The 25,105-nt window shown below is 54.5% G+C and overlaps 1 protein-coding gene across 4 annotated transcripts in view; it reads right to left on the bottom strand.

Moving 5' to 3' along the window:
• Positions 1 to 25,105, bottom strand: part of PREX1 (phosphatidylinositol-3,4,5-trisphosphate dependent Rac exchange factor 1) — a 178,796-nt gene that overhangs the window by 22,108 nt on the left and 131,583 nt on the right. For 2 of the 4 annotated variants that reach the window (XM_072735632.1, XM_072735634.1), the window contains exons 14-23: positions 24,068 to 24,143; positions 15,201 to 15,273; positions 11,011 to 11,153; positions 9,273 to 9,365; positions 8,202 to 8,350; positions 6,384 to 6,469; positions 4,600 to 4,754; positions 3,799 to 3,892; positions 584 to 771; positions 113 to 274 (exon numbers count right to left, since the gene is read on the bottom strand). In XM_072735632.1, coding sequence (XP_072591733.1) covers positions 113 to 274; positions 584 to 771; positions 3,799 to 3,892; positions 4,600 to 4,754; positions 6,384 to 6,469; positions 8,202 to 8,350; positions 9,273 to 9,365; positions 11,011 to 11,153; positions 15,201 to 15,273; positions 24,068 to 24,143 — 1,219 coding nt within the window. The remainder of the gene's footprint in view (positions 1 to 112; positions 275 to 583; positions 772 to 3,798; positions 3,893 to 4,599; positions 4,755 to 6,383; positions 6,470 to 8,201; positions 8,351 to 9,272; positions 9,366 to 11,010; positions 11,154 to 15,200; positions 15,274 to 24,067; positions 24,144 to 25,105) is intronic. The other 2 variants (XM_072735633.1, XM_072735635.1) reach the window with 1 other exon arrangement.

Below are 25,105 nucleotides of genomic sequence, written 5' to 3'. Positions count from 1 at the left end.
TTTTCAGGAATATAAACCAATTAATGCTCCTGTTTGTTTAATCCAAGTTGGGTTGGATTTTGACATTGAAAACCAAAATACCCCAGGCTGAGACCCTGTGGGGCGCAGGTACCTCCTGGTAGCAGGCTATCCTCTGGCCGATGCTCTCCAGCTTGGTGTCACAGATGTTGCGGAACTCGTAGTGGAACATGGTCCTGATGTTGTTGTTCAGGGCCATGAGCCGCCCACAGTTCTGCACAAAGACATTGTCGTCGGCCGCAAAGGCCTTGAGGATCTGCAGAAACACGAACAACCACTGAGTACTCACTGTGCACCAAGGAGGGTGTTCAACAGTTTATCTGCAGCGACTCCTGTGTGCCTCGTGATACCCCTGTGACAAAGGGCCTGCTACTGGCCCATTTTGCAGATAAATAAGCTGAGGCTAAAGAGGAGGGAAAACAAAGCTACTCTCCTAAATCTCACAGCTACCAAGTGGTGGAGGCAGCTACTAGAATCCAGCGCTCCAGGGTGTCTGAGGAAATGAGAATCAGTGCTCCACACGCCCCCTCCCCGCCCCCCAGGGCAGGGCAGCCCCCAGCGAGACCTTGGCAGTGAGGCCAAAGCAGCCACGGGGTTCCACGATCTTCTCCAGCACGTGGCACTTGATGCCTGCGGTGCTCACATACTCATACACCACTCCGTGCTCCAGGTGTACGTTGTCCACGGTCAGGGTGACCACAGGGCTGTCCTCATGCAGGCTCAGCTGGGGGCCCAGGGACAGCAGGGGGAAGGCTGGAAGCCAAAGGGACAGGCAGCCCTGAGGAGGGGACACACCCACCGGCCAGCCCACCCCTGACCCAGCCCTGCAGATGGCTCACATGGGGCTTGCGGGGAGACGAAGCCTGCGCTACAGCCCTGCTCATTCTAGCCAGCCCGCTCTTGCTCACCCCTGGTCCTGGATTCACCTTCTAAGAATCAACCTTTGTACCCTGTTCCCAGTCTCTGGGGCTCAGAAGCAAGCCCTGTCCACACCCCTTCCCAGAGGCACAGGCTGGCCAATCAGCAGTTCGATTTCCCCTATGTGCAATGACTGGTTCAGGACAGAGCTCGTGACCCAAGCCGGGCCAAGGAGAGTCAAGTCTGGGACTTTTGTTGGCTCTACACAGAGGAGACATTCCCTTTTTCAATGGGATTCCCAACCGCAAAAACCACCACAGGCAGGAAACACAGAGGGAGCACAGCCGAGAATCAGACAAAAAGAAACTCCTGCCGAGACTGTATGTAGAACTGGATGGAGCCAGACCTGAAGCTTGCTTGACCCGACTCCCTTCTTAGTTTGCTGAGCCAATGTTTTTATGTAGCTCAGTTTCAGTCCTGATTAACACCGGCCCAGAGAGTCTAAGTGACTCCTCAGAGGCCACACAGCTAGGTGGTGACGTATCTAGAGAATGAAGCAGGCACTTTACTGGACGGCTTTCCTTTCTGCCCGCTCCAGGAAGCTCCTCTGGACACACACCCCAGGACTGTCTTACCCCCTCACTCTCGTACTCTGACTGTCAGTTTTTCTGTCTCCTCTCTGCTCCCCCTGTGTCAGCACCATCAGGACAGAAACCGTGTCCACCCTGGAACCAGACCTGAAGGACTGAGCTTGTGACCCAAGCCAGGCCAAGGAGAGTCAACTCTGGAAAATTTGCTGAATCTACACAGAGGAGACGTTCCCTTTTTCAATGGGATTCCCAGCCATGAGAACCACCACAGGCAGGAAACAGTATGTAAAAGAGGAACCAATGTTTTTATGCATCCCCAGCATCCAGACCAGGGCCTGGCGTACAGCAGGTGCTTCTCCTTGGGGAACATAAGAGGAGAAGCTGCCAGCTTCTGTCGGCATACAGGGCTATCACTGTCAGGGTGTCAGAGGGCTCCACGTGCTAGGGAAGAAGGCCCACAGCCCCTGCCTCTCAGAGGGCATAAAGTGGGCTCAGAGCTGCCAGCTGGCCCCTCCTCCCACCCCATCAGCCTGTCCCCTTAAGAACCCCTTGGCCAGGCTGTGTGTGCTCCAGCACTCAGGGGACGGCTCCCCAAACAACCCCACAAACCCTGGCTCTTTGTTGACCCTGAATGTACCCGCAAGGAGCCCCTGGTTGACAGCTGAAGAGGCATCCAAAGCCCCTACTCTTCCCATAGCCTCTGCCTCTACCTCCAGCCCCGCAGAAATACAGGCAGAGTCCAGAGAAGCAATTGGAGAGAACAGGCTGTTATTCAAACTAAACATGTGCTGAGTGCCCACCATGTGCCAGGCGCAGTTCTAGGCTCTGAGCATACAGCAAGGAAGAAAATAAAATGCCTGCCCTTGAGGATTTTATGCTTTAGTGGGGCAAATAATAGAAAAACAACGGTACGATATGTTAACCGATACTTGCAGTGAAGAAAAATAAAAAACAGGGTAAGGAGACACAAAGGAACAGAAGGGGCTTATTTTAACCAAGGGCACTCAGGTGGCCTCCCTGAGGAGGTGATATTTGAGCAGAAAGCTAAATGAGGTGAAGAGCATGAGATATGAAGTACTCTGGAGAAGCGCACTCTAGGCAAGGGGGGGGGGCTGCAAGTGCAAAGGCCCTGGGGCAGGAGTATATTTGATATTTAAGAGCAAGAGACTAGAGCAGACAGACCAGCAAGGACAAGATGAAAAGTGCTGGGAAGTAGGGCTGGAGAGCCAGGCTGGGGATGGAAGACCATGAGGAAGAGGAGGACTCAGTCATTGCCTGGAATAGGGTGGGAGCCGCTGGAGGGATCTGTTCTGTTTTTTGAGAATAGCTTGTAGGAGGAAGAAGTAAGGCAGGACAAGCTACTGCAGGGGTCCTGGTCAGAAAGGATGGTGGTTTAGGCCAGGCAGTGAGGGAGGTGGGGTGAAATGGTCACATGCTGGATGCGTGAGGAAGGCAGGTGGGGCAACAGGTACGCAGCTGGAATCAAGGTGGAGAGAGAGAGGAGACAGAGAACCGTCCAGATGGACTCTGAGGTCTGGGGCCTGAGAATCTGGAAGGACAGGGCAGGGGCACGTAGGGGAGGACCAGGTTTCACAGGAAGGTTAAGATTTCAGTTTGGGCCATACTGAGTGGGCAATGCCTGACGGACATGCCGGGGACGGCAGGTAGGAAGACAGGCCTGGAGGACATCCCGGGTACGGCAGGTAGGAAGACAGACCTAGAGTCCAGGGCTTGGGCCGGGCTGCAGCTCGTGGTGGACACAATTCTGGTACCTGAGCGCTGCCCATGCCCTAACCCCCAGGCCCCATACATATACTGTTACATGCAAGGGGTGAGATTATGGTCACAGGGGGAATTAAGTGTGTTAAGCAACCGACTTTATAATAAGGAGATGATCCTGGGTTATCCAGATGAGCCCAATGTGACCACGTGTTCCTGCTATGGGGAAGATGGAGGCAGAAGAGTCAGAGAGAGGGCCGTGGGCAGGGGCTCAGGCCAACACTGCTGGCTCTCAGGGTGGAGGAAGGGCCCACATGCCAGGGAACGCAGGCAGCTTCTAGAAGCTGAAACAGGCAAGTACATGGATTCTAGTCTGCAGCTCCAGAAAGGAACAGAGCTCTGCTGACACCTGGCTGATGGCCCAGAGAGAGACTCACAGTGGACATGTGACCTCCAGAGCCGTGAGGGAACAACTGTGTGCTTTAGGCCACAGGTCTGTGGTGCTTTGTTATAGCTGCACAGAGTAACACAAAACTGATGGCACCAAACCATAGACACGGGAAGGGGACCAGTCCCCTCGAGTCTCCATCACACGGCCCTATCATCCCGTTACCTGAGTCAGATTGGGGGTCCTCGCCGGGGGCCTCCTGGCTGCCTCGGGCCTCCTGGGCATCCTCGTGCGTGTGGTAGACCCACTGGTACAGACCCTACCAGAAGGGTGGAGTAAGGGGGTAGTGCCGGGACACCAGAAGCCCAGGGAGGAAGGGATGGGACGAAGGGGCAAGCCTGTCCCTGACTCCAAAGCCCAGGCTTCTAGCCTATTGGTGACACCATCTCTGGAGAGTCCCCCAAGACTTTGCTCTGGACCCTTCCTGAGAGACCTCCAGTCATGCTCGGCCCTCACCCTCTAGAGTAGATGCTCCGCACAGAAGCCAGAGGAGCGGGGAGCCTTTGAAAACGGAGGTCAGGACCCAGGGGAGCAGATACCTGGTCGCTCCCACAGCCGCAGGGCCTGCATGAATGCCAGCCACATAGCGGGTGTTCAATAAACACTTACTGTATGAGCCTGCAAATGAGGCCACCCTCCCCAGGACCCCGGCCCCCAACCCAACTAGAACATCTTTTACCATCAACTCTTTGCCCAGTGTGCCTATGTGGTAAGAAAAGAGGTCTTATCACACCCATGTCACAGTGGTGACAATCGAGACTGTGAGGTATCCCGGCCCAGCTCCTCCGGTTCAGGGAGACAGTGGGAAGAGCCCAAGCCCAGCTCAGCCCTGCAAGGAGGGCAGGCCCTCCCCACCCCAAATGCTGTGGTGCCCTCAGGCCTCTCCCCACAGAAGAGAGGTCGTCCTCAGCCCCCCACCCCAGTGATTAGGCTGTCCCCAGTCCCCTTGGCTGTGGACTGACTCACCAGGGCCTCTTCTTGGTGGCTCCGGAATGCCTGGAAGTGCTCCAGGACCTCTGCTGCACCATCGCTCACCACGTTGTTGCCGTTGACCTTCAGGATGCACTGGCCAGCACAGAGCCCTGCGGCCGCAGCCTCGGAGCCTAGAGGGACACAAGTGTCTGAGGACGGACAGCAGAGAGAGCCTGGGGCAGCAGCAGGCAAGGGCAAGTACCCAGGTGAACACTGTGCCCCACCCCACCCCATCCCCAACCCAGACATCCCCCCCACCCTAGAGCCACTCTCCAATCCACTCCAATAGGCAGGATGGGGACTGGCATTCCCATTTCTCAGAAGAAGGAACAGAGGCTCAGAGAAGTAGCAGCTTGCCCAAGGTCACACAACAAGGAAGGCTGGACTGGAAACCCAGGTACATTTCACTCTAGAGCTTCACCTCCTTTAAAATCCCTCAACGACCTGTAATACTATGACAGGATCAGCCCCATTTTGCAGACAGGGAAACAAAGGCTCAGAGAGGCAAAGTGACTCTCGAAGTCACTCGGCGAGGAGAAGCCAGGATTCGAACCCGGGTCTACCAGACTTCAATGGCATGTTTTTTCAGCTATACCATGACTCCCAAACTGTAGGTCTTGGCCTTCAGGGTTTTGTGTGGTTAATATGAAGAGTCTGGGAGTACAAATGAACACCAAGCTTCCTCCGTGCCTGAGAGAAGATCAGGACCATTTGGTGTGATAGTGATGAGTACCAGCCTGGATCCGGGGCCCTGCCACTGACCAACTGCGTGACCTCTGACACGTTCCTCAACCTCTCTGTGCCTTGGTTTCCTCATCTGTCAAGGGAGGACACTAACGATACCGGCTCACAGGGTTCTCCAGAGAGTCGGGGAGTTAAACCCGTAAAGCATCTTGCCCCCTGACCTCCTCTTAGTAAGTGCTCAAGAAGTATCAGCTGCTGTACTATCGCCTCTAAACACCTGTTCTTCTCCAGAGCTGCTGCAAGGCAGGGCTCCTCACCTGGGCACTAAGACACTGGGGGCCCGGTAACTGTGCACTGCTCGGGATGTCCGGCAGCATCCCTGGTCCCGCCCCATGAGAGGCCAGCAGTGCTCCCCATCCCTAGCTCTGACAACTAAAGACGTCTCCATACAGGGCCAGATGTCCTCCCGAGGGTGAAAGTGCCCCTGGTCGAGAACTGCTGCTTTAAGGACAAAATAAAAACCCGCCTTAAGATAGTAACAAATCCTTGGTAGCTTTCTGCCAGGATAGGTGTTTTCTTAATCCCCTCGTATCAGAAGTACAACTCTGACCGCAAAAGGGGACAATTAATGTTTCAACTTGAAAAGTGGGGTCCTCAGATACAAAAAGGGCTAGGAGCCCAGAACCTCAGACCCCTGGTCTCAGCTCCGGGACAGAGTAGCCCTGTGAGCAGTGTGCAAGGAGAAGACACCACGAGAGCTGGGTCTCTGACTGTTGGCCCTTGGGCTGGATCTGACCACAGAAGTGTGGTCTTTAAAAGCTCGGGTCTGGCAAGGATGGACTCACATTCCTACCTGAGCTGAGGAAAAACCACCCCTTTTAAGGCGAGCATGTCTTCTCTGGCCTGGCCATAGTCTGCACCATTCCCTATGCGCTCCCCTCGGCTGTCCGTTTCTTACTGCCTAACCCCCAGAGACATCTTGACTTGCAAGCCTTTGCTCCAGACGAGGAAAGTGAGTGCTCATGAAGCCCAGGCCTGATGGTCGCACACACAGACCCGTCTCCCCCCACCCCCGCTCTGTCTGCCAGGCTCACCTCTGCCCACAGCGTAGACATACGGCGGGGCAGCTCCACGGATCTGGAAGCACAGAGCCTCTGGATGGTCAGGAACTTTGATGATCCTGTACAAGGAGAAGCAGCCATAAGGGAAAGCAGTATTACACCCAATAGCCCAGAGGGCCACCCCAGGAGCCCCTGCCTCCCAGACTTTTGAGAAATCCGGCCCAAAGTAGTAGCAGCAGCAGCGCCAGACTTTCAGCTCCCAAAGATACAGACAGACCTCAATTAACCGGGGTCCACACCTCTGGGATCTTTAATTAGTCAGAACCGCCTGGCCTGGCCTTGGAGAGGCAATGCACGCACTGAAATCCCAGATCACCCTCCTACGCCGTCTCTGTCACTCTCCTGGTGAGAGGGGGCCTCTCGGTGGTCAAACTAGCACTGCAGGTGGCGAATGTTTTGCTCAACAATCACATGTGGCAGGGTGAGAAGTGACCCAGAACATCTTGGTGCTGACTCTAGAAAAATGCCCACATGTGTCCACTAGAGAGCACAGCTTGAAAGGCCAGGTCTTGGCCATTCTGCTGGTGGAAGGCTAGAGCACAGCGAGCAGCACCCCCGCCCCCCAGGGCTGTGCAGCGAGCGACGTTAATCCAGTGGCTTCGATGCAGCTATCTGCTTCTGCATCCGCTGGTGTGTCCCCCAGGGGGCCTCAGGGTCATCCTCCCATCCCCACCTGCCAGATAAAACCACATAGGGAGCCTGTTCTCAAACCCCAGACATTTCTAGAACTTTAAGCAGGCACATTTCCTTGGGTGGTTTCTGCCACTTTCACATACCAAACTATCAATCATCTTCCCTAAATCGGCCTGCCTTCTCTCTGAAAGAATCATATTTAAAACTTCCCCATCACTCCCGTCAATAGCAAACTGGGAGCATTTTCCTTAAATAGAAGAGAGAAATGAAAACCAAATGCACAATTTTTAAAATAGAAAATGCTTTTCCCTGCACCTATATCTGGCATCCAACCACCTCTCACCACCTGCACTGCTGCCATGCTGGGCTGGGCCAGGCCACCAGCCTCCTCACCACTCCCCTGCTTCTACCTTTGCCCCTGACAACCTAGTCTCCACCTGCAGCCAGAGGGATTCTTCTAGGACCTAGGTCACATCATGCCCTGCCTCTGCTCAGAACCCTCCAGTAGCTCCATGGTCCTGACCATGGCACGAGGACCTACAAGGCCTGGCCTCCACTGTCTCATTGACCTCAGCACCCACTGCTTCCTCTCACTCACTCTGCTCCACCCCATCAGCTTCCTCATTGTTCCTCAAAGATACGAGCCATGGTTCCACCCCCAGGACCTTTGCACTGGCTGTCTCCTCTGCCTGGAACCCTCTTCCTCCAGAAGTCCCCTCGACTCCCTCCCTTACCTCCTCCATCTTCACCTCAGCTCACAGTGGCATCTCTGACCACCATCCCTCCACACGGCCCATCTCCTTTCCCAGCTGTCTAGACTGGCCCGGGCTTACTACCACCTGGCTCACTATGTCTCTTGCTTCTCTGTTTTACTGTCTGTCTCCTGCTCTACCTTCCAACTAGACTGAGATCTATGAAGGGGAGAAATGTGTTCATCCAGACATGGCTGGATCCCCAGAGCCTGAAACACCACTCAGCACACAGTGGGCGCTCAACAAACATCTGTTGAATGAATCAAAGTAGCAGCATCGTGCCACGTGCCTGTAGAACGAGCCGCACCCACGGGGAACCGAGACAGCTCGGCCCCACCACCACCCCCCCTGGCACTCCTCAGCCTGAGAGGAAGAGGGCCGGACACCCCATCACAGAAACACTCACTCTTTGGCCTTGGTGGCCACCAGGAGGCGCAGCGGGCGGCGGGAGCAGAAAGACTGGTTGAGGATGGACTCCACCTCAGAGAAGGGCCTCAGGAACACCAGATCCTCGTTGATGGAGTAGATCTTCCTCCCCACCTGCAGGCCAGCCATCTTGGGGGGGGGGGGGTGCGGGGGAGAAATGCACACCAGGTTACTACTAGCCTCCTTTCCTCCTCGGCAAGGAGCCCCGGCTGTGCTCAGGCAGCACACAGCCAGCCCGGGACCCAGCAGGCGCGGAGGGAGCCCACCAGGGCAGCCCCGCTCCCCGCTCTGGGAAGCGGCCAAGTGGCTGCTGAGGCCCAGTTCCGGCCAATGAGCTCGGAAGGGAAGGGCCCAGTTCCGGCCAATGAGCTCGGAAGGGAAGCCTACTGCGGGCACTAACAGGAAAGACGTCTTCCTTGAGGAGAAACTGCTGGGGCCTACCTGTGTGAGGACACAAGGCAGCGAACCAGGGCGGCCACCCTGTGACCCTGACGGCTTGGCCAGGAAGGTCAGAGATGCTGACCCTGAGCCAAGACCCAGAGCCACCTTTTTCTAACCAGTCAGTCATGGCTCCAGCCACTGGGCGGAGAGCACATGGCTACCTGCAGCCCAAAGCACTCCTAACCACCACAAGGACAGGAGAGAAGAGCCCGGGCGACGTGGCCGGTGCCTCCCCCACCCACCTCCACACCCCCGGGAGCAGCTGGGAGGACCAGGGCTGAGTCCCTGGCCTACCCAGACTCTATTCTCCCTCCTCTATGTGTCACATCCATGCCAGAGCCACCGACTCGTCCTATTCAAGCCACTGAACATTAATTTGCCCCCTTCATCACAGCTGACTCAGGAAACAGCCGGACTCAGAAACATGCTCTTCTCCTGCACCTCCCCACAGGGCCCTGAGGGGAGCCGGGGCCACATACAGCCCCGAGTGGGGGGGGGGGGGGGGCTCTATCGCAGCTCCCCGGAGACTGCCCTGGACTGAGTTTGCCCACATGGCAACGAGCAAGGAGGAGCCCCGAACACTGCAGGTGGCCCCTCTGAGAGGCCTCACCTCAGCCAGCGAGCCCCTCTGGACCGACTTCACCACCACGGCCTTGTTCTTCTCCTCGATGTCAAAGCCATAGTCGTCCTCCTGGGGCAGGATCTGAGGGCCCAAGGCAGGAGAGAGCCAGTGAGATGCTGAGGGGGGCCTGCAGCCAGCCCCAGCTGGGCCCTACGAGACCGTGACCCTGCCAGCTCTTCATGCCCCAGATCCACAAAAAGGAAGGGTGCACAGCAGGAGGAAATTAGATACGGAGATCACCAGTACACAGCAGGTGCTCAATACGTGCCTGTCAAGTGAAGACACACCACCTAGCTCGCACCTCAGCCTGGTGCTGATCACATACTTTTTACTTCTCACTGCCCGCCTTCTCACCGCCCCTTTCTCCTCCCAACCCGAGCACCAAGTCTCCTCAGTTATACTACTGTCTCCTTATCTGCGGGCAAACTGTATGTGCTCAGCCAAAATTTGCTGGCTTCATGAATAAGACAGATCCAAAGGCGTCCAGCCACCAAGAACATAGGGACGGGAAAGCAGTATAGGGAGGAGCAGTCCCTGCCCACAGCATGGTGGCAGGCAGGTTGGGAGGTCTGGGGGTTCTGCAGGGGGGAGGGGGGGAATGCATTTATTCATTCAACAAATATTTGGTGAACTGCTGCCTATTATATGAGCCAAAGGCTTTACTAGGCACTGTAAATAGTGTTGGACAAAACAGTTCCTGCCTTGCTGTGGCCAACTGTCCAGTGGGGAAGACAATCTACAAACCAATGAGCAAAGAAATACAGAATGTGATGTATATAGTCTGAACTATAATAAAACACTTAAAAGGATAGATTGCAGAGTGGCAGGGGAGCCCAGAGGAGGAGTTATCTGAGCAGAGACCTGAATGAAGTGAGGAACAGGACTTTATGAAGAATGGAAAGAGTGTCCCAGGCAGAGGGCACACAGCATGTGCAAAGGCCCTGAGTCAGGCCCACGGTACTGGAGGATAAGAAAAGAGATCAGAGTGGCTGGGGTGGGGGGAGGGAGGGGAGAACACAGGAGATGAAGCTGCAGAGGCAGGGAGAGTCTTACAGACCATGATGACAGACTGGATTTCATCCCATGTGTGATGGGGAGCATGGTGGGCTTCATAGCGGGAGAAGTGTGAACCCCCATATTTATGGGACCCCCGTGAATACCACAGGACAGAAGTTAATGGTGCCATCTTCATATTAGTCAGACTTCAGCCCCACTCTAGCTATGGCAGGAGACCTAACGTGCTGAGCCTCCCTCTGGACTGCCTCCCATGGACCAGGCATGAAGATGAAGGCCGCTGGTCATCAGTGGGCAGAGAAACAGGATTTGGTGGGCCAGGCTGGAGAAAATCTAAACAGGCGGGTAAATGTTCTCCCCCAGCTGCAAGGATATTTACAGCAACTGCATGTGGACAGGGCACCAGCCCAGAAGACCTAAGGCTTCGGTATCTGGGGTAAGCCACATCGGGGGGGCCAACCTCTCTGCACGACGCTAAGCTGGGGTGTGGGGGACGAGGAGAGAAGCAAAGGAGAAGAAAGGGAGCCAGCAAGCCCAACCTCACAAGAAGGTGGTCTTGGCCAGCGAAGCATGGCCAGCCAGCACCTAGAATACCCATACTCGGGTGCTCAAAGTGGAGCCCGACTTCTTGGGATGTAACCAGAAGGTCACCCAGCTCCCAGCCTGCAGCTGGGTGTCAGGAGGCAGATGCACACTTCAGCCGCACTCCTACCAGCAGGCGCTTGGCCAGAATGTTCTCCACCAGCTTGAAGTCATTGCGGAGCTGTCTGTTCTTGGTGCTCGTTCCCTCCATCTCCTCGTCTGCGTGGAAGCGGAAGTACTGGGACTCATCCTTGAACTCACTCTTCTCCAGCACTGCAAACCCACAGATGCGCAGCACATGGTCAGGCTCCCAGGGGAAGGCTTCGGCGGCATTTGCCAACTGGCAACCACAGGCCGGAACCAAGCCCTAGACAAGCTTGCTTTGGCTAGCAGGGTGTTTTGTTAAATGCAATCATGTGCCAATGCTAACGTATTAGAACGTTTCACATAGAAGTCTGGCTTTCTGACTTTTCTTGCAAAGTCTGAACTTGCCCCACCTGCTCTAAAGACATGCTATAGAGCCGGAACAAAAATAGTGAAGAATTGTGGCAAAGAACCAGTGGAAGAAAACAGAAATCACATGAAAGGACTGTGTGTTGATGGGGACTTAGGATCTGATAAATGATGATCACATGGATGAAGGGAAAGACTCACTTTAGGGAAAAAAATAATAATAAAACTGGATCCCTACCTCAAACCATATTATCACAATAAGCTCCTAATGGATTAAAGACCTAAATACGAACAGGAAAACTAAAGCTCATCAAACAAAATGCAAAATATCTTTGTCCTAGGGCAGAAAAAGATTTCAAACAAGACCCCCCCAGAAAGCAATCGGATAAAATTAACAATCAGAAACAGACCATGATGAGACTGGGACACTAGGCTGAAGATTAGCAAACTCAGACCCTATGAGCCAGATCTGGCCCACTACCTCTTTTTATAAATAAAGTTTTACTGGAACACAACCACATCCATTTATTTACTTATCGCCTGGGGCTGCTATCATGCCAGAGTGATAGAGCTGAATAACTGCAAAAGGCCGTATGGTCCACAAAGCCTAAAATATGTACTCTTTGGGCCTTTACAGGAAAAGTTTTCTGACCTCTGTTCTAGAAGGCAGGAAAATCAATACAAAATAACCAGTAACAACCAGTACGTGATCCGGTCCCTGTGGATTACAATCTAAGTATCTACCAGTGCCAGGCATGCTGTGGATGCAGGCGTAAGTTCAAGTTCGTTTACTCCTCGGACAAAGAAGAATTTGCTGCACCCCATTTACAGGTGGGAAGGCTAAGGCCCAGAGAAGCTAAATAAACTGCCCAAGGTCACAGAGCGGACAGGCTCCTCCTTTTCACCATGTGCCCAATGGCCTGTGAGATGGGGGCAGGGGTGAATTATAGAAAGGGGGAAATCCAGGCTCGGTTTCGGGAAGGCAGTTGTCTGAAGTCAGTGGGCCCTTGAAAGAAGGAAAGTCAGCTGCCTGAGGCTGGAGATGTCCCCACCCTCCCTGAAGACAGGGGCTGTCTACCAATTTGGTGACTACATGAAAAGCAGCAGGAGGTCATCTTTTCCTTCTCCTTCTTTCCTAGGACATCGAGCTGTTTGTGTCTTCTTCCGGCCACCTCTATTACCTCTTTGGAGAAAACAGACACACAAATTGCTGCTTTGCCCAGAGCTGGGAAGCCAGGCCCCAGGGGCCGTATGGCTTCACCTCCACTGTAAACAGGAGGCTGAAAAACTCTGGGAGTGGGAGGAGGAAGCACAATGTTGTGTCTTGGCTGAAATGTTTGGGGAAACAGCTGGAATCCCAGAGTCCAGGACCGCAGCCAGGTGAGGTCCCACCACTCACTGATGCAGGTTTCGCTCAAGGCCACTGGCCGGGTTCAAACCCCTGCTCAGCCCCTGCCCAAGCCCAACTTCATGTCCTCTTAGCCTCTCTGAGCCTTAAGTTTCCCTGTGTGTGCCTAAAGGACACCTCAGGGCCCTGGAGCTCGGGCCAGACGCCACGGGAGGCGCCACATGGGCCCCACCTCCACCCTCCACTCTGCACCCTAACCTGCACTTTGCAGCAGCCACAACCCTGGGATTTGGCCCTTTCCTATTTTAGCTTATTTCTGAGTTCGTGGCAGGGACCAGGGGAGCAGGGGCCACGCCCTGCAATTTCTCTCCCTGAGGGCCCCAGGGTGTGGGCGCTGCCAGAGAGTCACCCCCCGCAGAATGTCCTGAGCCAGCCGCCTTCCCAGAATAGCAGCTGGGGGGGACCCCTAATTACTCTCACCCACAAATGAGAGGTTCTGCCCAGCTGATTGGTGGGAAGAAGGGAGCTGTCAGAGGGCTGTGCAGGGAACGGAGCGGCTTCTGGGAATGAGGGACTCTGGTGAGAGGCGCTGATGGGCGGGAATGACCCTGGCTGGGCCTGCTTGTCCATCACAGCTGGTGAAAAACGGGCAGCTGGCAGTGTGTCCCAACCCCTAACCCCACAGAGCCACAGGCAGGCTGAGCTCAGAGGAGGGGATGACAAGGCCACTAGTGGGAAGATGAGGAAACTGAGGCCCAGAAAGGGCCACAGGCCTACTGGGAGTCATCCGGGTCGGGGCTAGAACAAGCCCTGCCGGCTACAAGGCAGCAGATGTGCCTGATGACCTGTCCCCTCACTGGCACACCTCTCATCCTGTCGAAGGGATGACAAATCCAGCAGCTAGACCAGGGGTGGAAAATTATGGCCCACTGTCTGCTTTTCTAAATAAAGTTTTATTGGCACAGAGCCACACCCACTTAAACTACTGCCTAAAGCTGCTTTAATGCTACAATGGCAGACTTGAGCTGTAACAGACTCTGTGGCCTACAAAGCCTAAGACATTTACTCTCTGGCCCTTTGCAGGGAGAGTTTGCCGACTTCTGAGTTAGAGCACAAAGCAGAAGCTGGGAGGAGGAATGGCCAAAAGACCCTCCAGAGTCTCATCTGTCCTCTGCCCCCACCAGGGCCCAAGCCACATCAACCCTGCCCTGGCTTCTCTCCTTCCATGCTCGCCCCCACAGACATTCTCCACAGGCCTCCTCTGCTCAGAACCCTGCCAGGATTCCCACCACACTAGAGTCCCAGCCAAAGTCCTCCTCACGGGCCCATACTGTTCCGAAACAACTGACTCCATTGGCCGATACACACGCTAGGCTGTGAGCTCTCGAGAAGGAGGGGACTCTCACCTGCCCTCGTTCACCGCTCTGTCCCTGGAGCCTAGCACGGTGCCTACACCGAGAAAGCACAGGCTGGATAAGAACAGCGTGAACAAAGACACAGGGAAGTGTGGGAATAGTCTAATGGAGAGAAGGGCTCCGTGAACAACAGTGAATGTGAGCTAAGCAGAGAGCGATGAAGGAGAGGACCTGTAAGGCTGGGGTGTTTGGGGAGCCTTGGGAGTTGTGAACCAAACAGAAACATGGAATAAGTCAGGGGTGTGAGGCAGGCAGGGCACCCAAGGCCAGGGGAACTGCAAGAGCCCAGGCCGTGCAGAGTGTTCTAGAAGTAGAAGAAAGGCTCCTTGGTGGGAGCTAAGTCTACGTGTCCTACTGAAAGGGCAGGAGACGCAGACTCGGGGCTCCCCCAGGGCCAGTTAGCAGGAAGGTTCTCCCGGAGAGCAGTGCCCTGAAGACAGTGCCCTCAGAGTTCAGTGGATGAGCATGTGGCTGGGGAGCTGGCCTGCCTGGGCTCAAATCCCAGCTCCTATTTGCTGTGTGACCTTGAGCAGGTTTCTTAACTATCTGGGCTTTCATTTCCTCATTTATAAATAGGGGTGATATTAATACCAACATCAAAGGATCATTTCAGGATTAAACTAATGAATACATGGGGAGAGCTCAGAAGGAGGCCAGGCACACAGTATTAGCTTCTGTTTTAATTTGAAATGGTCACAGTGGAACCAGTTTCTCCCTCCTTCTCCCCGCCTTTCCATCTCAGGATCATCTCAAGACTGCCCACCTCTCTACCCCTCCTTCTGTGCTCCTCTTCTGGGAAGAAGAGTGACTTATCTAAGGGGTCAGGCCGGGTGAAGGGGTGCCAACATCCCTGCCTGGCTCCCTTCCTCTCTCACTTACAACCTGCCTGTCCTCAGTCCCCCCAACCCCTGGCAAACCAAGGCCCGCAGCCCCGGCACCTAGCCTGGGGCTCACCCATGGGCATGCTGAGCAGCCTCCAGCCCACCATTTGCTCTCTCTGGGCTTCAAATCCCCCTCCATAAAAATGCCCCAGGGTCCCTACTAGCTTTTCTGTTCTGGGGCAGACCCCCTAGGAGGCTGGGCCAAAGGTAAGGAGCAGATTACCGTGGTGCATGAAGCCATTGTTGCACAGGCCTACGCCAAGCGCCACTGCCTCCTCCCGCGTCTGGCAGTCACCCTGGAATGGAACAAGAAGGGGATGGTGTTAGGCGAACTGACACAAGGGGCTGAGCAACAAGCCCTCTGTCACCCCTAGAAGTGGACCCTCCACAGGGGCAGGGATCTGTGTCTGTCTTATGGACTATAGCATTGACCAAACAGGTTTGTGGCTATTATTAATAAACCCCAAAGAAGAAAATTAGTAGTAGTTGGGATAAACACATTGCCTATCATGCCATGAACACCACAAAGAAGAAACGGAGACTTTACGTGGCAAATATTGTTGGATGCCTAGCAACAACCCTTTCCCCAACACCACACTTGGAATGAGACGATCACTGTTGAAGACGGCAATGCATCCATCTAGAGGATCATAAACCCAGCTCCCTTGCAGCTGGAGATATAATGAGTATAAGCAATGAGATATAAACAGAAATCACTGGAACGGAGCTCTGGAAAACCTAAGTCCCTGGTCCTTCCTTTTTTTTCCTCCTCCTTGGAACAAAGACGTGATAGCTGGAGCTCCTGCAGTCATCCTAACCACAATATGACCTGGGATCAAAACGTGCAGAGCAGGAAGAGAATGTGTGGCCCAAGGCCCCATGAGGCTGCCCTAGCAACTCTCAACCACCCACCTCTAGGCTTCTCTCAGACCAAAGGAAAATAAACCCCTAATTTGTACCAGTCTCTATAGCTGGGATCTTTGATAACTAACAATGAATTCCAAATCCTACCTAACCTAGCAGTAGCCAGTCACACCTAAGAACACCAGGATTCTGGAAAATACCTTTCTCCCTGATAAAAGGGAAAAGCAGTACCACAATTCCCTATCAGGGACAAAGTCACATGAGGAAGTGAGATGTGTAGGGCTAACGGGCTACCCGGTGACCAAGGTCACAGGCAGAGTGAAGGATGGAAGGTTCTTGACATGTGACATGACTGGTACATGGCACAATTATTTGCTTGGGCCACTGTTCAGTTGGGTTTTCTGTTCTTACAAATGAACACACTCCTAACTGGTACAGTTGAAGTCTGGTTCGTCTCAGGGCTTCCCCAAGGAAGTGACATCCAACCCAAAAGTGAAATACGAACAGTCATGGCCTAGTGGGCCTGCCTTTGGGGCAGCCTCTCCCATGTGGAACATCATCTTGGTAGGACAGCCCCTTAAAGTATTCACCACCATCCTCCCCCACCACCACCCCAGGCCAGCTTGAAGACACATGATCCGTGCAAAGCTACAGTGATGCCCCAGGAATAAGACCTGTAGGTGGAGGAACCCAAGGACAGGAACAGGTGGTGTGGTTCTCCCGGAGAGCAGTGCCCGGAAGAGTGCCCTCAGCTTCTGCTCCCAAGAAGCTGGGCATTTCTGGATGCCAGTTCTTCCTAAGGCTGGCTCCTGGGTCTCCCCCTGACTCTGTGGGTGCTCTTTAGCCTTCTAATGAGCCATCTTCTTCCTCCCTCTCTCCACCCTTTCCAAGTTAACTAGCATCTGTTTCTGGTTCTTGCAAACCCAACAATCTCAGTTCATCAGGGAAATCATGTGAGTTGTGTGGCGGCTGGGGGTGGAGGATGGGGATGGGGGGGAGCTGCTGGGTGGCAGGTAGAGAAAACAGCATGGACAAAGGTCCAGGGGTGGGATGAAGCCTGCAGCACAAAAAGCAGCCTGGCCAACAGGGAGGGGGTGAGTGAGGTCAGCTCCAACAGGATAAGGAGTTTGACCTGTTGTATTTATTCCCTGTGGAACCCCAAATGCTTAGAACTCAGCCTGGCATACAGGAGATGCTTAGTAAATATTTGGTGATTGAATAAAGGTGTTGTCAGCAGGGGCCAAATCATGCAGGGGCTGTGGCCAGGTCGGTGAGCTGCAACTACCTTCAGATGGCCACAGGGCCCGACAACCTCTCCTTTAAAGGACTCCCAAACTGAGAAGCTGTTTCGAGAGGCACTCGCCTTGACTGTCCCCCATCCCCACTGCCAGCAGCCGAGGGGCTGGGGTGCGGCAGGGAATTTCCCAGCTAAAGGAGAAACAAATGCCAGGGACTGGAGGACTCAACCTGCCAAAGCTGCAGCTCAGACTCAGAGCATGGGGCCCGGGGGAACCACTGGCCTTAGGATTTGAAGCATTGGCCAACTGGAGGAAGACAAATCTCTCCTGGGGGACCCCAGGCCAGCGGCTGGAGGGCTGTGGGCGCCGAGCCCTGCCAGGGGAGGTGGCGATCCATGGGAGGCTGCATCCGGAACAGCCGCCCCCAGCTGTGGGAGGGCCAGTAGGGGAGAAGCTGGGGCCCAGGTGGCGAGCAGACCCCACTCTGCAGCCTGGGAGGCCCTGGCAGGCGTCTGGAGCCCTCCTGGCTCTCCGAGGCACTCACATTCTCGGCTCACAGCCCAGTCCTGCCCCCTTCCCACAGGGCCCTGGGGTGGACCCACAGGGAGGTTCCTAAAGTTAGAGCAACAGCAGGATTCTCAGGTTAACCGTGGATTAACGCCGACCTCGGACACCTGAAAGGTAAGGCCCCTACCCCACATCCCACCAAGTTGCGGGAAAACCTCAAATCACTGTTTTCTCCCCTCCCAGAGGAAGACACACAAAGCCCTGTGCCACTGCACTGTCATGCTCCCCCTCGTCTCCCCTTCCCGCCCACCAGCCTCTGTTGGGGTTCCAGCCACGCTGGCCTCCTCGCCAGTCCTTTCACAAACTACACATGCCCCCGCTTCAGGGCCTTTATACTAGCAATTTCCTCCCCATGGAATGCCCTGCCCTGGCTTTTGAGGTCGCAGTGTCCGGGTCAACGCCCCACAGGATACCCCAGCCCCCACCACCAGCCCATGACACTCTCATGACCCTGTACGATACCGGTGCTGCACCTGTCACAGTCCGAAACAAACTCATCCCTTCAGGGCACTGCTCTCGGGAGAATCAGCACCAACTGTTCCTGGTCCTTGGGTTCCCCCAGATAAGTAAATACGGTTTAAGGTCTGTCTCTCGCCAGAACATCAGCTGCACGTGGGCAGCGGCGGTGGCCGTCAAGGTTACCCGCCTCCCCACGGCATCTAGCACTCAGTGGACCACCAAACATTACTACCGGGAACCACCTGGGATGCAGGTGGCAGAGGCAGAGCTGGGCCGGGCGACGGAACACCCTGGGGGGTAACGTACACAGGGCCCCAGGAGGCTCCCTGCCCGTGAACTGGGAAGCCCCAGGACAGTGTCCACCGATGCCTCTCGCTGACCCGCAGCGTGCCAGGCACCACACGATCTCACTCGGTCTTGGTCAACCCAGAGTTAATCACGCTGACCCCATTTAACAGATGAAGAGACTGGGGCCCAGACGGGCTTGCACTTGCCCTGGGTTACACTGGGAGAAAGGAATCCCTTCAGAGCCAGACCCTCCCCTCACCTACCACAATGGGGACACTAAGGCTCTAAGAGAACAAGTCAGTCACCCAGGGTTGCGGCCAGGGCACATGTCCCCATGTCTCCTTCATCGGTGCCTGGAGCCACCAGCAGGGCCCCTTTCCCCTCCGAGCTGACGACCCTGCCACCGTCAGCACCCACCATCTGCCTCCTCGTAGAGGTCGGCACAGCTCCCAGGCCCTTTTCTTTTCTGCTCACCAGCACCGGAGCTCGCACGCCTGTGCCCTCCAGCACTGGCTCCTGGCCTGTTCCTGTCCCTGCTGCCCCCCTGCCCTCCACCCGACAGCCACCCTTGAGGCATCCTGGAGCCCAGGCAGTGAATCAGAAACTGTGCAGCAGAGAGGTGCAGCGAGCAAACTCTGGAGCCGGTGTCCCCAGGTCCCCGTCCCTGCAGGGCCCTGGCTGTGACCCCTCTGACCTTCCCTTCCTCGTCTGTCATTTCTTATTCCCAGATTTGCCCTTGATCTTCCAAGGCCTCTGCCCCCCTGCTCAGACCCCATGGTGGAGGCCGCCATCCAGACGGGGCTAGTGCCACCACTGTCATTATCTACATCTACAGAGGCAACATGACAGCCCCCCACACGCATCTTACAGGAGTGCCACAGGCGTGTGTCTTGAGGCCTCAGTTTCCTTGTCAGTAAAATGGGAATACCTGTGTTTTCCTTAGGTTGTTGTGAGGAGTAAACGAGATCGTGCAGAGCTGAGCGGAACTGACAGATCACAGCTTGTCTATGGAAGGGCTAATCACCCCCTTACCCTCAGAGTTAAAAGAACCCTGACTTGTCCAAGCAGTGGGGAGGGGCCCCTTCCCCAGCCTCAAACAATGAATTCCAAGGAATTCTAAGCCACTCTCCTCAATCCCTGTCCTTGTCCCCCAGGGAGTGGTTTAGGGGTACATGTGGGACCCACCTGGCCAGTGAGACTTAAGGGGAAGACCAGCGGGGAAAGGTGGGGTCTGGAGGGGAAATTTCCTCCTCCAAATAGACTGAGAGAGCTCTCTCCAACTGCCCCTGCTGCCTGCCTTTGGCCATAGGTCTACATAGATGTGATGCCTGGAGCCGTGGCAGCCATCTTACAACCGAAGGGCAAATGGCAAGAAGATAGCAAATCAGAAAGATGGGAAGAGCCTGGGTGTCAACGGCACTGATGAGCTCTAGGACCATGAACTGAGGATGCCTAGTTATGTGAGAGAAAAATGTCTTCACTGTGTATGTCAGATTTTCTATCATATGCAGCCAAAAGCACTTCTAGTTGATCCAGTGGGTTTTGATGAACATTTTGTTTCAAGGAGCAGAATGATCTAGAAGTTCAAACTGAAGATGTGTTCAAACCAAAATTACCCACCCACCCCCACCCCCGCCAGGCTACACAATTATAGGTTTCCTTCTCAAATTCCCTGCTAAGGTACAAGGTGGCAATAACTCTTGAAATCAAGGCTCAGCATAACCCGTCCTCAAAGACATCCTCACCACCAGCCTCTCCCCGACAGTGACCCCCACACACATCCTGCTGCCCCTTTCCCAGAGCCATGTGCCAGCTGTCTTCCAGTCAATCTCTTAGAAGTCATCCTCCTGCGTCAGCTCCAATTAGCTTCCCTGTGTCCTCAGCCCAGGCCAAGCCATGGGAGGTCTGCTGAAGTAGGACAGGACCACTTACAGTTAGCTGCCACCTTCATCCTACCACCCTTCTCCGGCCTCCACTTGCCATGCTGGGGGGACAGGGGCTGGTCCCCAGGACCAACTGACATGACTCAGGCTGCTCCGGGGGTCCTTTGGCCAGGACCACAGCTTCTCTGGCAGCACCGGCCATGAGGAGGTCCTCCCCATGCCTGACACCAATCACCACACAGAAGGCAACACTGGCGTTGCTGAGCTGGTGGTCCTCCTTGCCAGCGTGCTCCGGGATGCAGTCCTGTGCGCCCCCAGCTCAGCCTCCGCCGAGGACCTTGGGGTCTTGGAGATCCCTCTCTGTCTCTCCCTTCCCACACCCCACCCACCCCCATCAGCAAACTTTGTTAGGTCTACCTCCAAAAATTCCAGAATCTGACCATGTCTCCCACCTTCCCCGTGGTCACCCAGTTCCCAGGAACCCTGTTTCCCTGTCTGACGTTCTGAAGCTGCCTCCTCCCCAGGTTCCCTTCCGGCAGCCTCGCCCCCCTACAGCAGAATCTCATCCCACCAAAGTCACTGCTTCTGTGCCCAGAGCCCTGAAGTGGCCTGAACCCTCCCCAGAGCCCACAGGATGCCATGAGACTGGCCACAGGCCAGCTTTCCCCAGCATGCCTACCTCCTGTTCACGCCTCCCACAGACATACCAGGCTCACCCCAGAGAAGGCTGCACCCCCAGCCGTCCCCGGGCTCACTCCCCACCTTTCTCAGGTCTCTGTTAAAATGTCCCTATTCAATATAGCCTTCTCAGACCCCTCCAAAAACTGGACCAGCCCCACCCGTGTGAAGGGTAAATGCCCCCCTGGGCTCCCACACACCCTACCCCACGCACCAAGCTGGCACCCAGCATCAGCAAACATATGGTGCATTTTACTCCTTGTTCTTATCAACTGCCTCCCCGAGCCCTCACCAGAATTCAGGACCCATGAGGGCGGGGACTGTTATCCAGTTCACTGCTCTGTCCTCGAACCTAAAGCAGTGCCCGGTAAACAGGAGGTGCTCAAGGAGAGAAAGGGATGAGCTAATGAGCCCTCTTGTAGGATTTCTCTACACCCTCTCCTGCCTTCTCATTTTAAATACTGCTAAAGTGACAAGGAACAGAGTGTGGTGCAGAGGCCACCTGAGTGCCAGGCATGCCAATTCTGCCCCGTCCTCCACCCACCCACTAGGAAGTCCAGCGGGCACCCCAAAGACAGTGCCTTCCCTCGCCAGAGGAGAACTCTGGACTTTCCCAGGCATCCAGGGGTTCCTCCCCTGTCTTTGCATCACTATAAAGGGTATTTCCAGCCACCCAGCGCACCAAAGCCCCAGGACGCATCCTTGCTTCCCATCCCCACCTCCCCCAGCAGTGCATCCTGTATTATCTCTCAGACTCGCTGACTTCTCGCCATCTCGGGGACGCACCTCACTCCCAACTCAGGCCTGGGATTCACCCCTTAAGGCAAAGTCCACGTCATTGTTTTGAAACCAACACGCAGCTGTGGGCACCAGGGGCACTCGGGAAACATGAGGCCACAGAAGGGCCAAGGTGGGGAAAGACAACCGTTTCAGAGACCCCAAACCCAGCCAGGTCTGGGCCCCAAGCAGAACCTAACCGTCACCCCTTGTCACCCTCACCTGTGGCAGCACACTCAGGAGGCGGGACTCCATGGATCCAACCCCCAACCCCACCCCATCCCCACTCCCCAGCTGGTTGTTTCCTGTTCATATTGTTCCTGCACCCCCAAAACCCCTCTGCTATTTTTTAAGACTTTTTTAATTTATTCATGAGAGACACAGAGAGAGGCAGACATAGGCAGAGGGAGAAGCAGGCTCCCTGCGGGGAGGCTGATGCGGGACTCGATCCCTGGACCCCGGGATCATGCCCTGAGCCAAAGGCAGATGCTCAACCACTGAGCCACCTAGACTGCAATTTCTTCAGCCTTCCATACCACACAGAATTTGGAGCCACCTTGAATCCTTTGTGCAGGAGATGAGGAATTATAATAATCGTATTTACTGAGCAATTACTCTGTGCCAGGTGCCCTTCTAAGCACTTTACATGATTAACTCCTTGAACCCTCAAAATAATCTAACGGGGAGGGTATCATTTTTAGTTTCATTTTACAGGTGTGGAACGTGAGGTACCGAGAAGCCAAGAGGCTTGTCCAAGGCCACGCAGCAAGGAAGATGCAGAGCGGGGATCTGAGCCAGGTCAGCCTGGCTATAAATAAAAGCACGTGCTCAGAGTTGGTTTGATGGGATCCTAAGGGGAAGGCGGTGTTACACTGTGGTTAGGTGCTCTGGGCTTTCCAGATGTCCAAAACTGAATTCAAATCCAGGGGTGTTTCAAGACCTCCTGAGGTCTTAGAATCCCATGCTACAGCAAACATATTAAAATAACACCCACGTCCTACATTAAATAATGCTATTTTGGCTTGAAATTTTTTTTCAAGGATTTTTCTAAACCTGCTTTTTAAGTTATCTGGCGCCAAGAAACATTTACTTTACAGATTGGCTACGATTTCCAGGCAATCATCAGGAATTGTGTGACATGAGAAAATCCCGCCAGCAAATTGTTTTCAAATGGAACGAGGTTTTTAAGAATGCTAAATTTAACAATTAAGGAGGCTGACATAAAGCTGCGCTCTGTAAACGTTTAAACATTTATCCATTTTGATTTCACAGTTGTCTCCTCATCTTTGGAGCCAATACGTTTTTTTTTTACAGACTATGAATGAACATTGTTGCAAGCTCCCTGAAAAGTTCGCAGAACCGAGGTACAAGTGGGGGAGACAGGCCCGTGCCAATAAGCTGTGCTGCCACAAGGCTGTGTACCCTTGAGCCAAGCGCTCGGCCTCTCTGGGTCCCAGTTCCCCTGTCTCTAAATGGGTTGGACGACTCCACGAGAGTGGAGTAAGCGTCCCGTGAGCAGAGGCCATAAAGCACAGGAGGCAGGCAGACAGAAGTATCTGCAGCATCTCAACGGAGCAAACACCTCTGGCAAGTGGCAATAAAACCGACACATGGACTTTCCAAGCCTCTGCCCAACCCTTGCCCCCTGGGAATTTATGTGAAAGGAATAATGTGGCAAGCTCCACATCGAGGCTCTGGTCTGGTGCTTCAGCCTGAGATCAACTTGTCCCAGCTCCCCCAGGACTGTTCCAGTTGTAACTGAAAGCCTCAAAGTGGCAGCAACTCCAGCGCCCATTAAGTAGATAGCTAATAGATAGCAAATATGAAATAACAGATAAATAAAATGCAGTTGATCCATACAGTGGAATATTATCCAGCCTTGCAAAAGGAAGGAAATCCTGACCCAGCCTGAGAACACTAGGCTGAGTGCAATCAGCCAGCCGCAGAAGGACAAAGGCTGTATGATCAGGCTGTATGATCCCGCTTACACAGGGCACCCAGGGCAGCCAAACTCCTAGAGGTAGAAAGCACAAGTGAGGCTGGGGAAGGGGCAATGAGGTGGGGGGCTGCCGTTTACTGGGGACAGAGTTTCAGCTCTGCAAGATGAAAAGCGCTCTGGAGAGGGCGGGTGGGCATGGCTGCACAGCGCTGTGAGTGGACTTCATGCCACGACCTGCCCGCTAGAAAACAGTTAAGGCAGTAAGCGTTCTGTGTATTTTACTGGGAGCAGAAACTCATGAACAGATTGTTTAAAGCCTCGAAGGCCCACATCCCGGTTAGCTCCTCAGTCCTGGGCAGAGGGAGAAGCCACTCACACAGCCAGAGGGAGTTCTCACCTGAGCCAACAGCCAGTCCACCAGCTTGCTCCCGGGCAGCACCGACTTGTAGGTCTTCAGGTGGTAATCGCGGTCTCTACAGGGGGGAAGCGCATGTGAGCCCATCAGGGAGAACACAGGTGGGGAGCAGATTCCCAGTTCTACCCCGCACCCCACCAGCACCTGCTCCGATCTGTGCAGCATCTAAATTCCCACCAAGTCCTGGTACAAAGGGCCGCGTTAACCTCACAGTCAGACTGCAACAACTTCTCAGGCTGCGAAGCTGGCAAGTACGAGTTTATGTGGCCAGCCATGCCGAGGCTGATAAAGTCTGGCGGGGGGCGCTTGTCCCAGATTCAGGCCACGCGCACAGTGAGGGCTGGCCCTGCCACTTCCTTCTCCCGGGGCCAAGCAGGAGGCCTTTCTCATGAGGGCCAAGGCTGGACCTTGGAGGCAGAGGCAGGTCTACAGATGTAAGTGGTTCCCGGGGGCCCAACCCCCAACTAGGCCAGCAACAGCTGGAATCTTCTCCGCTCCTCTACGAGTGGACAGGAGCCGTCAGGACAGGGGACAGAGGAATTTGCAGCTGGGTAAGGATTAGGTCACCCTCTCCATCCCTTTATCCATAACCACAAGCTTCACAATAAAGAAAATAATCACTGGCGTTTCCACAGCCCTCACTATGTGCCACAGGTAATTCATGGCTACTGCCCTGGACAGCACAGACCCAGAGCATGGCTACCAGTATGGAAGGGGCTACAGGACAGCACTGCTCTAAGGTGCCGGTCAAGGGTCTGGGGACAGAGCAGTGAGCAAACTCCCTGCCCTTGGTGAGTTTACAATCCAGTGGAGAAGAAAGACAGCACATCAAGAAACAATACATATGTAAGATGTCAACTAGTAACAAGTTTCAAGAAGAAAAGCAAGGTGAGGAAAGGAGGACAGTGCATACCAGACTGTGATGCTTTAGAACGGTGGGCAGGGGAGGCCACTCTGATTCGGAGATGTTTGAAGGAAGTGAGGGAATAAATACACAGATAGGTAAGAGAAGAGCACTCC

This window comes from Vulpes vulpes, chromosome 14 (assembly GCF_048418805.1).
Source record: "Vulpes vulpes isolate BD-2025 chromosome 14, VulVul3, whole genome shotgun sequence".
In the NCBI taxonomy this organism is placed as follows: domain Eukaryota; kingdom Metazoa; phylum Chordata; class Mammalia; order Carnivora; family Canidae; genus Vulpes; species Vulpes vulpes.
The sequence above is the reverse complement of the archived record's forward strand: the minus strand, read 5'-3'. Positions and strand labels throughout refer to the sequence as shown.